A 13432-nucleotide genomic window follows, 5' to 3' on the forward strand; every position below is an offset into this window, starting at 1 on the left:
GCTGTGAGTCAAGCTGACTTGTTGGGGAGGCTGAGTAAGTTAGTAAGACACAAGGGGCAGCCTGGAGTCTGGGGGTGCGGGAGCATGGGAGAGTGGGTTGGGGGGAGAAGAACCCATCAAGGTTAGAAGGCACCCCAAAACCATGTGCTCGCCCGATGTGGGGCTGGTGTGTCCCAGGCTTTCTCCAGGGCCTCTGGGGTAGGCTGTTTCGCTGGAAACTTGGGGAAGGGGGCGGTGCGGGGCAGTGTGTCTAGTGACCCGAGCTATCCTAGCTCCAGGGCACCCACAGGGCCCCCCTAGAGAAACAGGGCAGTGGACAAACGTGGGCAAAACCACTCTTCATCTCTGACTCAGCTTTGGTGAAGAATCCTCCTGCAATGCGGGAGACCGGGGTTCGATCCCTGGGTTGGGAAGACCCCCTGGAGAAGGGAAAGGCTACCCATTCCAGTATTCTGGCCTGGAGAATTCCATGGACTATACAGTCCATGGGGTCACAAAGAGTCAGACACGACTGGGCACCTTTTTCACTTTCACTTTCACTTCACTTTGGATCCAAGTCCTGCTTGAGCTCTGGATTGTTTGGCTGTTTCTATTGAATGCAAGCAGTGAAATTCGAGTTGTCTGGTATAACGGGGGAAAAGGAATGCATTGGAAGGACTCAGAGTGGCTCAGAGAACTTACTTAAAGGAAGAATCTGAGCTGCCACACCTGGGGTGGGTGGAAATCAGAGAAGCCCCAGGGATCATGGCCCAGGAGCTCTGGGTCCTGCCCTCTGGGTTGGCCATTCACCCCTGGTGGCCTAGCACCAAATGCTCCTAGTCTCTGGTTCCGGTGTGCTATTCCTGGGAAGGAGACTCTGGCCCGATTTCAGCGAGGGGATCAACGCCTAGGGGCCAGCGATGGCAGAGCCTAGCCCTGGGAATGGGTTGTCCTACAAGAGGGGATTCTCCGTGAGCCCCATGGGCTTCTTGGTTAGACTGCCTTCACTGGGTTTGGGCATTGAAGGGGTCAGGGAGAGGAAAGCTCTTGTCCAGGAGGAAAGTGAAGCTGAAGAAGGAGAAGATGTAACAGAGGTGATGCCAGGGCCCTGTCTTCCCTGAGTCCTCTTCTTGGCCCATGGTACCCCAGCCTTGGGGTCTGCTGCTGATGGCAGAGAGACTGAATGGCTCTCTTGGTGCCCACAGAGGGCCTGGGGGATGTGTTGACCCCCCGGTCCATGCCTCAAGGGGATAGGATGAAAGGGGATTGGAGCGTTCTACACAGTTTAACCCACTCACAGGAAGCGTGAGGGTGGACGGGCGGGGGCCAGTGTGGGCTGGACACTCAGGGTCAGGTCTCCAGGACCAAGAGCAGTGGCAGAGGACCAGAGCAGGAAGGCCCCACACCTGGGTTTGTTCGGCATGATTCCAGGCTGTCTGTGTCATGGGGGTTGGGATTTAGACCGGAGGGAGGCTCTCGGGAACCTAGGATGGGATCCCATACTCACAAATCAAAGTCTGAACTTGAGTGTTGGATAGGAGGCCTTCCGATATTGATAGCAATGAGGAGTAATTTCTGGAGAAGAGCTAATTATAATACAGGCAGAAAACTGGGCCTTTGGCCCGTGGGTGAGCAGGGTTGGACACAACCTCCCTGTTGTTTTTTTCTGCCTTGCTAAGGGAACAGCAAGCAAGCTTCCATTCCAGCCACGCCCCTTCTCAAGACACTCAGGGTTGGAGGCACGCTCCTCAGGATCGGAGCCCTTCTGCTGCCTCCCCACTGCCGAAGCCCACAGGTCGGCTGTGGTTGGCTCCCGCCGGAGATCCTGGGCAAGACGGGAACCTGGGACTGTGCCCGGCGGGTCTGGTGAGAGGATCAGTCACTCGGTTCCTGCATTGCTCGACCCCAGGATATCCTAAGTCAGGGTGGACAGTAATAGGCCGGACCTTTGAAAGCGTGTGGGTGTGAGAGCCAGAGAGGAAGGCCAATCCCCGGAGAACAAAGGTCAGAACAGCCCTGGCCCTTCAGGTTATTTTGGTAACAAAACGCCTGACTTTCGCGTGCTGGCTAGTTTACCATCTGCGGCTGGCCACCCCCGTGAGAATTCTGGGATGGGAGCAGGAAGTGAGCCACTGCTGCCTGACCAGGATAAGGAATCTCGCCTGGCCGAGCCTGTGCGCCAGGGATGTGTCTACTTGGCGTGCAGACCCCTGGCATAGAGAGGCAGGATGTCCGTGTGCAGGTTGGATGGGCGGCCCGGGGCTTTCTAGGTATGTGCGGTGGGAGACACGTACCAAGTGTGTGCCAAGGAGCTGAGGGTGTTGCAGGGAGAAAGTGGTGTCTAAGAACTTGGGGCAAAGTTTGCAACCTGCAACTTTGCTGGAGAAGAAGGGATCGCTGCTGTTTTTTGGGTATCTGTACCATGCTTGGGAAGCACCAACCATGCCTCCCATTCATTAGATGAGAAAACTGCAGTTCAGAGAGGTTATGTCCCTTACCCAAGGTCACACAGCTAGTGAGAGTTGGAGTGAAGACTTAAACTCTGCTTTCCTGGAGTCGATAGGAATCAGAACTCTCCTCACAACATTTTTTTTTTTTGGCTGCACCACAGGGCATATGAGACTTTAGCTCCCTGACCAGGGATCCAACTTGTGCCCCGACAGTGGAAGTGTAGAGTCCTAACCACTGGACTACCAGGAAATTCCCTTCACTCATCTTTTGATGCTGAATCTGTATTTGAGAGTTTGAGGGGGAGGAAGGGGAAGATTGGCATTTATGATTCAACAAATGGCTGCCCTTAAGGTTTTTTAAGTTGAAAATATTAATATTATTGAGGTAGTTATAGATTCACATGCAGTAGTAGGAAGCAATACAGAGGGATTTCCCAAAGGTAACATCTTGCAAAACTATAGCCGATACCAAGATCAGGAAATTGACACTCACACAGTCCGTCCGTCTTTTTCATATTTCCCCCATTTTAGTTTTTACTTGCATTCATGTGTGTGTCTGTGTGTCTTTTATCGTGTGTAGATAACTTCTTTTTAGAGCGTCTGTTTTCCTATTCCTCTAAGATTTTTCACTGCTTGCCTCCCAATCTAACCTCACGGCCCTAAGGGTCTAGTTTACTGATCCTCGGCAGGTGGGCAGGGAGGGGGCATTTGGAAATGTACGGGGGGCAGCTTTTGGTGACAGGGGTCCCTGGGGGCCAGGGAAACTTTACGGTGCACACAGCAAAGAAACGTCCTGCTCCAGATGTCAGTCATCACCCTAGTTCAGGGTAAAATAATTCCCATGTTTTCCAGTGCACCGTTTTATCCATTCTAACGCGGAGCGGTTCTTTCTGACAGGAGGTGCACTTCTGCGCTGACAGGTCGAGAAAAGAAAGATTAGGTTGGATGTGAAGTGTGTTATTACTGCCACCTCGAACATGCCCTTAAGGTGGGGTAGACTCGGGGAGCAGTGTATTGTTAGCGGTGATTCACAGCGTGACTCACTCCATCAGGAGGCGCCCGGTGACTGTGCGCTTACAGGCGCCACCTCGGGGGAGGTCTCCAAGGGAACAACTCGGCAGCCACCCGGGAACACAAAGCCTTCTTCGATCATCAGAGAAAATATGCCAGTTATGTGCCTCTGATTGCAGAACATAACACAGTTCTTACTAAGCCTAATATTCTTTTTTAAAATATACTTTATTTTCAAATAGTTTTAGATGTACAGAAAAGTGGCAAAGTACAAGTAAGTCCCTCCACACGCTGCGTCTCCTAAATTATTAACATCTAACACTAGGATAGTACATTGGCCACACTGAATGCATCGTGTGTGTGTGTGTGTGTGTGTGTGTGTGTGTGTGTTAGTTGCTCAGTCTGCCCAATTCTTTGCGAACCCATGGACTGTAGCCCACCAGGGTCCTCTGTCCGTGGAATTCTCCAGGCAAGAATACTGGAGCAGGTAGCCATTCCCTGCTCTAGGGATCTTCCCCACCCAGGGATTGAAGCCAGGTCTCCTGCATTGCAGGCATATTCTTTACCATCTGAGTCACCAGGGAAGCCCTAGAATGCATCAATATTGACACATTATTATTAAGCAGAAAGTACATTCTTTATTCAGATTCCCTTAGTTTTTAACCTACTGTCCTTTTTCTGTTCCAAGATCCCACATGACATTTGGTGGTCACGTTTCCTAAGGCTCTTGAGGCTGTGACAATTTCTAGGACTTTTTCTTATTGCAAATAGACTCCTCTCCAGCTAGATTCCATCTCCCAACTCTCTCTTGAGTTCACATCTATGCCCTTGGCTTTTCACCTCTGAAATGATGGATTCTGGATCCCAGGTACCCCGTGAGCATCCAAAAGGTATAGGCAACAGCACTGTCTCTTCCCCCAACACCCCCAGGTTTTTGCACTTATGTGTCACTGCTGCTGCTGCTGCTAAGTCGATTCAGTCGTGTCCGACTCTGTGCGACCCCACAGACGGCAGCCCACCTGGCTCCCCCGTCCCTGGGATTCTCCAGGCAAGAACACTGGAGTGGGTTGCCATTTCCTTCTCCAGTGCATGAGAGCGAAAAGTGAAAGTGAAGTTGCTTAGTCGTGTCCGACTCCCAGCGACCCCGTGGACGGCAGCCCTCCAGGCTCCCCCATCCCTGGGATTCTCCAGGCAGGAGTACTGGAGTGGGTGCCGTCGCCTTCTCCGACTTACGTGTCACAGTATACGTTATTGTCTTCCCAAGTAGTGCTAGTGGTAAAAAAACCCACCTTCCAATGCAGGAGACTTAAGAGATACGGGTTTGATCCCTGGGTCAGCAAGATCCCCTGGAGAAGGAAACAGCAACCCACTCCAGAATTCTTGCCTAGAGATTCCCAAGGACAGAGGAGCCTGGTGGGCTACAATTTATGGGGTCACAAAGGGTTGGACATGACTGAAGCATCTTAGCATGGCCATGTTGCAATTAATTGATATAAAATCACTAGTCTCTGTGGAGGGGAGAAGGCAATGGCAACCCACTCCAGTACTCTTGCCTGGGAAATCCCATGGATGGAGGAGCCTGGTAGGCTGCAGTCCGTGGGGTCACGGAGAGTCAGACTCGACTGAGCGACTTCACTTTCAATTTTCACTTTCATGCACTGGAGAAGAAAATGGCAACCCACTCCAGTATTGTTGCCTGGAGAATCCCAGGGATGGGAGCCTGGTGGGCTGCCGTCTATGGGGTCCCACAGAGTCGGACACAACAGCTTCCCCTTTGTGCCCTTATCAGTCAGCTCCTTGCTGTCATAACAAGGTACCTCGGACCTGGGAGCCTAAGCAACAGGATTTATTTTCTCAGGATTCTGGAGGCCAGAAGCCTGAGGTCAAGGTGTGGTCAGATTCTTCTGAGGCCTTTCTCCTTGCTTTGCAGATGACTTCTCTGTGTGTCTTCACGGGGTCTTCCCTCGGGCCCTGCCTGCCTCCACATTTCTTCTTTCAAGGACACCAGCTGTACTGGGTTGGGGCCATCCCAATGGCCTCATTTTAACTTAACTACTTCCTTAAAAGACCCAGTCTGCACACACAGTCACATTCTAAGGTCCTAGGGGATTAGGGCTTCAATGTATGGCTGTTAGGGGACACAAGTCAGCCCCTAACAAGACCCTTCTCTGCTCCTTCTTTGAGCTTCAGCTTCCTAGGAGGCCTAGCCGTAGAGGGTCAAGGACTTGGAATCACATGGTCCAAGTGAAGTTCTGCCTCTCTTGCCTTCCTTAGGAGAGGTGTCTGAACCTCAGGTCTTCATTTCTAGAACGAGACCATCGAGCTTGCTCTGGGGGACTCGTGTGCAGACTAGAATTGCTGGACAAGTGTTTGGCATGTGCCTGGTGGTTCGTCGATGGGACTCGTGCACTCCTGCATTGGCAAACTTTCTGGCACCAAGGAAATGTTCTATCTTGTGCGGCCCTGGGTGGTAGCAGCTAAACTGCATTTACCTACTGAGCAGTTGAAACGTGGCCACTGTGGCTGAGAAACTGAAGATTAATTTTAATTAATTGAAATAGAATTGGAAGTAGCCCCGTGTGGGTAGTGGGTACAGCAGTGGGCAGTGTAACCGTGGGCCAGGGGCCCCCAGCCTGTCCCCAGAGAGTTCCTGCATCAGGCCGCTCCAGGCCCTGTCCTGGCTGTGAATCCATTCCCCTGGCCATGTCCCCCTATCAGATGTATTTTGTGGCCCCCAGGGGTGGTGGGTCTCCTGTACTTTGCCTCTGGAAAGCAACACCTCGTGCAGTGGGGGCCAGAGCATGCTGACCAGCAGGAAGGACAGAAGCCACTGTGTCCCTAGTAGCAGCCCTTTGAAAGGGCAAGGGGACAATTGTGTAGCTCCACAGTACCGCAAGGACACGACTTAGCAGCTGAACAACAACAGTACCTCAGAATGTACTGCATTTGGAGGTAGGGTCTTTAAAGTGGATTTGTCCCTCTGTTCAGTTCAGTTGCTCAGTCATGTCTGACTCTTTTCCACTCCATGGACTGCAGCATGCCAGGCTTCCCTGTCCATCACCAACTCCCGGAGCCTACTCAAACTCATGTCCATTGCTTCAGTGATGCCATCCAACCATATCATCCTCTGTCGTTCCCTTCTCCTCCTGCCCTCAATCTTTCCCAGCATCAGTTTGTCTCTCTGAGGTGGCACCAAATCCTTCTCTACCTGGATGTGCCAAAGGGTGGCAAGACCTCAGCTGATGTCACCTCCTCCAGCTTCACTCCCACCCACCCACCATCAGCAGTCTTAGCTGGGAAGGAGGTGGCGGTGGTGATGGTGGTGCTCAGTCACGTCAGACTCTTTGCGACCCCTGTAGCCCACCAGGCTCCTCCGTCCATGGGATTTCCCAGGCAAGAATCCGGGAGTGGGTTACCATTTCCTCCTCCAGGGGATCTTCCCCACCCAGGGATGGAACCCTTGTCTCCTGCATTGGCAGGGAGATTCTTTACCACTGTGCCATCTGGGAAGCCCTGCTGGGAAGGAGGGGCTTATCCCAAATTGCCTCTGCCTCCCTCCTAGCAGTCACTCTGCCCTGAGTCCATTTCTCTCTCTCCACAGCGTCTCTCAAAAATCTGGGCAGCCATTTGATCCATTACTTCAAAGCCTGGATCATAGACCCTCAGCTTTGTGACCTAGTCCCTGCCCAGGGTTCAGATGGCTCAAGGGCTTCCAGTTTCCCTCAGTTCAGTTTACTCGCTCAGTCCTGTCCAACTCTTTGAGACCCCATGGACTGCAGCACATCAGGCTTCCCTGTCCATCACCAACTCCCATAGTTTACCCAAACTCATGTCCATCGAGTCCGTGATGCCATCCAGCCATCTCATCCTCTGTGGTCCCCTTCTCCTCCCACCCCCAATCCCTCCCAGAATCAGGGTATTTTCAGGTCTCAACTTAAAAAGCCCAAGCCCCTTATCAGGTGAACAAAGCCGGTCTGACCTGTAGGCCCCCAGGCTCATCTCTTCGTGTTTTCTTTCCTTTAGGCTACAGTGTCCCTTTTCCCTAGAAATGTGTTCTTTCTTGCCTACAGGCCATTGCATCATCTCATCTCTTGGCCCCCTCCCCCACCCCACCCGACCCGAACAGGGTTCTCCAGTCAGGGATAACCCCTGCTCATATTTTCCGTCTCACGTTAAACATTTCTGCAGGAAGCCTTCTCAGATGGAACCGTGTATCTGTGTCCCGGTATCCCAGAGGCCCGTGCTAGTATTTTCTTCCTGGCATTCGTGTATACATACACGCATCCACTCGCGGCGCAATTAAGTGCTGGGCGCAGCTTTAGATGCTGCTGACACAAGGCAGGACAAGAAACGGTCCCGGGCCGCCTGCAGGTCACTTCCATTCTTGAAGGGGAAGATTAAAGCTTTAAAAAAGACAGAAACAAACAAACAAAACACACAATTTGTGTCCCAGGAAGAACAAGCAGACGCTAAATTCTGGGCATCCGACACTACAGGTGGGGACGAAGGGGCGCGGGAGCCCTGCGCGAGTCCTCCCTGAGCGCGCGCGCGCGCCCGGCAGGGGGCGCGGAGGGGGCGGAGCTGGAGACCGCGCGGCCCGGCCCGGCCCCGCCCCGCCCCTAGCCCCGCCCCCGAGACCCCGCCCCCGCTCCGGCCCGGCCCCCGGCCCCGGCCCCGCCCCCGCCCGCTGTGCGCGCGCTGGCCGGGCAGCATGGCGGCGGCGGCGGGCGCCCCTCAGCCGGGTCCGCCGCAGCCGCCTCCGCCGCCGCCGCCCGAGGAGTCGTCGGACAGCGAGCCCGAGGCGGAGCCCGGCTCCCCGCAGAAGCTCATCCGCAAGGTGTCCACGTCGGGCCAGATCCGCCAGAAGGTGAGCCGGCGGCGGCGGCGGCCCGGGCGCGCGCCCCTCAACGCCGCGGCAGCCCCGTGAGGCCCGCAGCCCGGCCGGAGCGGCTGCCCAGGCCCAGCCCGGCCCCGGCCTAGGGTCCCGCCGGGCGCTGCTGCCCACACGGGGCGCGCTCCGTCGGGTAACGGGGCTGGGCGCCCGGGCTGAGCGCGTTCACCCCCACCCCGGGCGGGGCGGCGGCGGCGGGGACCCCGGGGCCGGGGGGCGCAGGTGGGCGCCGCGCGGGGGCCGGGCGGGCTGGGCGCTCGGCGGGGTGGGCCGCGAGCACCCGGAGGGCAGGCCTTACAGGCTGAGGGGGCGAGCGTACCAGAAACGAGGGCTCCAGGCTGCGCCCCGCCGGGGAGCGCAGCCCGACCCCGGCTTCTGCACGGAATTTCTGAGCACCGAGGGGGCTGGTTCCCGCTGGGAGCTCTGCGCTCACCTGTGTGATTCCCTCCCCTCCCCTCCCCCCCACCGCGAGAAACGCGGTTGGAACCGGGAGTGGGGAGTCTCCCTCCCCTCCCCTCGCGCGGTTTTTCGTGCGGGAAAGGGCCAGGAATGCACGTCCTCTGACCGTCTCCCTCTCCCTCCCCGGGCGAGCTGGGGACCAGGGGCTTGTCCCTGGCTGCGCACCCCGCTTGGCACCTCGCTCTGCACGGAGAACTCCGGGCTCGGATTGTTAGCTGCAGAAAGACGCATTTCCTTTCCGCAGGAGTAAAGTTGCACCCTTTGTTTTCCCCTCGCGGTTTCCGTTGCCCACTGCTTGGGGCGGGGGGGGGGGGGGTTGCTACAACAGGTGAGCCCTGTTGTGTTAGCGCACGGCTTCCTCGGGCAGGTGGTTGGACAGGTGGCTGAGGGCAGGCGGGGTCCGTGGGCAGCCCCGGGCTGGCAGACTTGCTCATCCCGCTGCGGTGCGCTTTTCCTCCGCCGCCAGCGAGTTCAGCTGGTACTTTTACCGTGGGAGCCATTTCTGGCTTAATCATCTTTTCTCAGCCTCTGATACCTCTGGGTGTGTGTTATTGTGAAGTGCTCCAGTTATTCAGCACGTAGGTACTGAACACCTTCTTTGTTCTAGGTGTTAACAGTCGAAGTAATAATTATAGTGGTAGTCATTCCCCAGTGCTTACTGCGTGCCAGGCAACTTTTCTTGGGTTAACTTGACAGCAATTGACATGGGTTAACTCATTTAGCACCCATTGTGTTGGGTGTTATCTGTCATCCCCTTCTCTCTCTCTTTTTTTTTTTTTTTTAACTTTATTTTAAACTTTTTATTTTGTATTGGGGTATAGCCGATTAACAATGTCATGATAGTTACAGGGGAACAAGGAAGGGACTCAGCCATACATAGACATGTATCCATTCTTCCTCAAATTCCCCTTGCATCCAGGCTGCCCTGTAACGGGGAACAGAGTTCCCTGTGCTGTACAGTAGGTCCTTGTTGGTTATCCATTTTAAATAGAGCAGTGTGTGCAAGTCCGTCCCAAACGCCTCGAACTGCCCCCCCCGCCCCGCCAACCGCAAGTTGGTTATCTAAGTGTCATGCCCTTCTTACACAATTGGAGGTGGAGAGGTTAAGTGACTTTCCCAGGGTGTCAGTGATAGGAACTGTGGGTCTGGATCTGAATTATGGTCAGGAACCCAAGATGGAAGGCAGTTTCTCCATTTGGGGGTTCCCAGGCTCTAGGAGATGGACACATGTCTGCACGACAGGATGATGTAGCAGTGCTGTGGGAGGACAGAGAATCCAACTACCCCGGAGGCAGGATCTCGAGGGAAAGAGTTCGTCAGGAATTAAGGCAAAGAAGGACTTTCCACGTAGTTGAATGGCTCCAGGTGGCTCAGTAATGAAGAATCCACCTGCCGGTGCAGGAGACACAGGTTCATTCCCTGGGTCGGGAAGATCCCCTGGAGAAGGAAGTGGCAACCCACTCCAGTATTATTCTTGCCTGGGAAATCCCATGGACGGAGGAGCCTGGCGGGCTACAGTCCATGGGGTAACAAAGGTTCAGACACGGCTTGAGTGACTGAACAACAACATCTGCAGGTTTAGGGACACCTGGGAATGGTCAAAGGTGAGTGCGTCAGATGGAGAGGAATGAAGAAGAGGCTGGAAAAGCAGATCAGGCTGGATTTTGAAACGATAGCCCTGGAGCTGGGTTTTTGGCCTTAGGCAAGAGGGAGCCACTGAGGGTCATTCAGAGCGTGAGAGGGATGGGTCACGTCTGCTTCTGGAAAGATCTCCCAAGTAGGGCCCTCAGTGGTACTGGTGGGAGTGGTTCCCTCCTGGTGCTTGGTCCTTGGGCGTGGCGTGTGCCCAGTATGGAGTGGATCATTTATGGCTTAGATTTATAGCTATAGATTTATATCTATAACCTATAGATTTATAGCTTAGTAAGATTTGAGCTCTCAGAGATTCCACTGTTTGTCCAGCATTCTGTGCTTCAGGAGGCTCCCCGCCCCCGCCCGCCCCCTTAAAACAATAGCTGTTATACCAGCTGTTCTGGTTGAGGAGGAGTGATGGGTAGAGTGTTAAAAATACACCCCGAGGACTTGCGTTTCTGAATGCAGCCACATCTGCTGTACAAACAGCTTAAGGCTGAGTTTTCTTTTGTGTTGTTAGAGAGTGATGGAATGTGAGGTTTGCTGTGCGTGCAGTGGCTCCCAACCTCCAGATCAGCCATTCAGAAAATTCCTCTGCTATACGTAGTGCACAGAGGAAATATCCAGAATGGTATGGGGTGTCATTCTAAATTCAGAAAAGGATCTACCCACTTTAAGGATGTGAAGCAGAGAGAGTTCATTCAGTGTAGGGGAGTGGTCATATAGGTGGTGAACAATTGAGAACACAAACAGTGGGCAGTGAGACAACCCTGCCATGAGGCAGCAAACGGGAAACCACTGCCACCCTGGAGCCAGAGGACCTGGGGAGGAGGCCTCGTTTCAGACCCGAGAAGCACCTACCTCTCGCCAGGGGGCTGGGACCACTGTGGGCCATCTGGTGGTGGCTGGAGACTCACCCCCGGTTCTGCACGGGAACCTAGCCCGCGGGGATTCAGCCCCTCTGCAGTTTGGAATAGAGCAGAAGAGTGAGGAATGGAACCGAGGACAAGCTGGCCCAGGACCAGAGCTGTATGTGTGTCGTTTTTGCACTGAAATATTAGTCCTGTTGTAAGCTAGAGCTGTCTTAATGGAAAAAGAAAAGGCAGTATCTTACAACAGTTCCTCTCACATTTTCATGTGTAGATCGGTTCCCTGGGAATCTTGATAAAATGCAGTAGGTCTGGCAGTGGGGGTTGAGATTCTGCATTTATCACCTCTCAGGTGATGCTGCTGCTGGTTCATGGACCAGACTTTGAGGAATAAGACCTTAATGACATATGTGTTAAGTGTTAGTTTCTCAGTTGTGTTCGATTCTTTGCGACCCCAAGGACAGTAGCCCTCTGTCTATGGAATTCTCCGGGCAAGAATACTGGAGTGGGTTGCTATTCGTTTCTCCAGGGTACATTCCTGACCCAGGGATTGAACCCTGGTCTCCTGCATTGCAGGTGGATTCTTTACTGTTTGAGCTACAGGGAAAGTCCCTTTACCGTTTGAAAAGTGAAGAAGTGAAGTGAAGTTGCTCAGTTGTGTCTGACTCTTTGCGACCCTGTGGACTGTAGCCTACCAGGCTCCTCTGTCCATGGGATTCTCCAGTGAAGAGTACTGGAGTGGGTTGCCATTTCCTTCTCCAAGGGAGCTTCTGACCCAGGGATCAAACCTGGGTCTCCTGTATTGCAGCTGCCTGCAATAACTGCTTTACCCTCTGAGCCAGCAGGGAGCTACCATTTGAGCTACGGTAAGTTGAGATTTGGGATGGTCATTTATTAGTTTACCGTTTCATGGATGTCTCACATTTTCATATGTCTTAACTGCCCCCAGCAAACACATTGCTTCTTTTCATTTCCTACCATAGTACACAGTATTTTCTAGGATTACATAGCTAGTGTGAAAAATAGAAAATGGAGCTCATACTCTGGTAAATTAATTTACTAACACATTGTCAGGTGTTCTGAAATTTGAGTAGGTAACTGTTCAGATAGGGCTTAATAGTTTTTTTTTTTTTAAAGTTAACATTTTTGGCTTTGTGCGTTAAATATTCCTGATTTCAAATTGAAAAACAGTATTTCTTCCATTGTGAAATAAAGACTAGTAGAGATTAAGTAAAACATTCAAGTTGTAAAACACAACAGCTTCACTAAGATAAGATTCACATACCATATAGCTCACTCATTTAAAGTGTACAGTTCAGTGGTTTTTAGTATATTCACGGTTGTGTAATCATCACCACAGTTAATTTTAGAACATTTTCATTACCCCCAAAAGAAACCCATAACCATTAGCGTTCACTCCCCATTTCCTCCCAACTTTCTCAGCCTTAGGCGACTGCTAGTCTGCTTTCTATTTTGTAGATTTGCTGATTCTGGACATTTTGTATAAATGTAGTATGTGGTGTGTACACTCTGTGTCTGGCTTCTTTCACTTAGTATAATGTGTTCAAAATTTATCCACGTTGTGGGCCGTGCCAGTACTTTTTCTTTTATTGCTGAATAATATACCATTGTATGGATATGCTGCATTTTCTTCACATTGATCAGTTGGTGGACATTAGGGTTGTTTCTACTTTTTGGCTATTCTGGTTGCTGCTGCTGTGAACATTCACGGACATATTTCTGTGTGGACATATGTTTCTCTCTGGTTTTGTAGACCTAAGAGTTGATTTCCTGGGTCACGTGGTAGTTCTGTGCTTAGTCTTTGAGAAACTGCCAGACTGTTTTCCAAAGTGGCTGCACCATTTTCCATTTTTACCAGCAAGGTATGAGGGTTCCAGTTTCTCCACGTCCTCAATTGTTTTATCTTTTTATTATAGCTGTCCTAGTGGGTGTGACAGAGAAGGCGATGGCACCCCACTCCAGTACTCTCGCCTGGAAAATCCCAGGGACCGGGGAGCCTGGTGGGTTGCCGTCTATGGGGTCGCACAGAGTAGGACACGACTGAAGCGACTTAGCAGCAGCAGCAGCAGTGGGTGTGAAGTGGAGTGGAAGGGTTTTTAAAGCTAGTATGTAGCAGTATT

The 13432-nt window shown here is 52.6% G+C and overlaps 1 protein-coding gene across 2 annotated transcripts in view; it reads left to right on the plus strand.

The window, feature by feature from the left end:
* Window positions 1-8132: 8132 nt before the first annotated feature.
* DGKD (diacylglycerol kinase delta) overlaps window positions 8133-13432 on the plus strand; it is a 109395-nt gene continuing 104095 nt past the window's right edge. For both annotated transcript variants that reach the window (XM_070368518.1, XM_070368519.1), the window contains exon 1: window positions 8133-8307. In XM_070368518.1, the coding sequence (XP_070224619.1) occupies window positions 8152-8307 (156 nt within the window). In that variant the 5' untranslated portion in view covers window positions 8133-8151. The remainder of the gene's footprint in view (window positions 8308-13432) is intronic.

Source organism: Bos mutus, chromosome 3 (assembly GCF_027580195.1).
Source record: "Bos mutus isolate GX-2022 chromosome 3, NWIPB_WYAK_1.1, whole genome shotgun sequence".
Lineage (NCBI taxonomy): Eukaryota > Metazoa > Chordata > Mammalia > Artiodactyla > Bovidae > Bos > Bos mutus.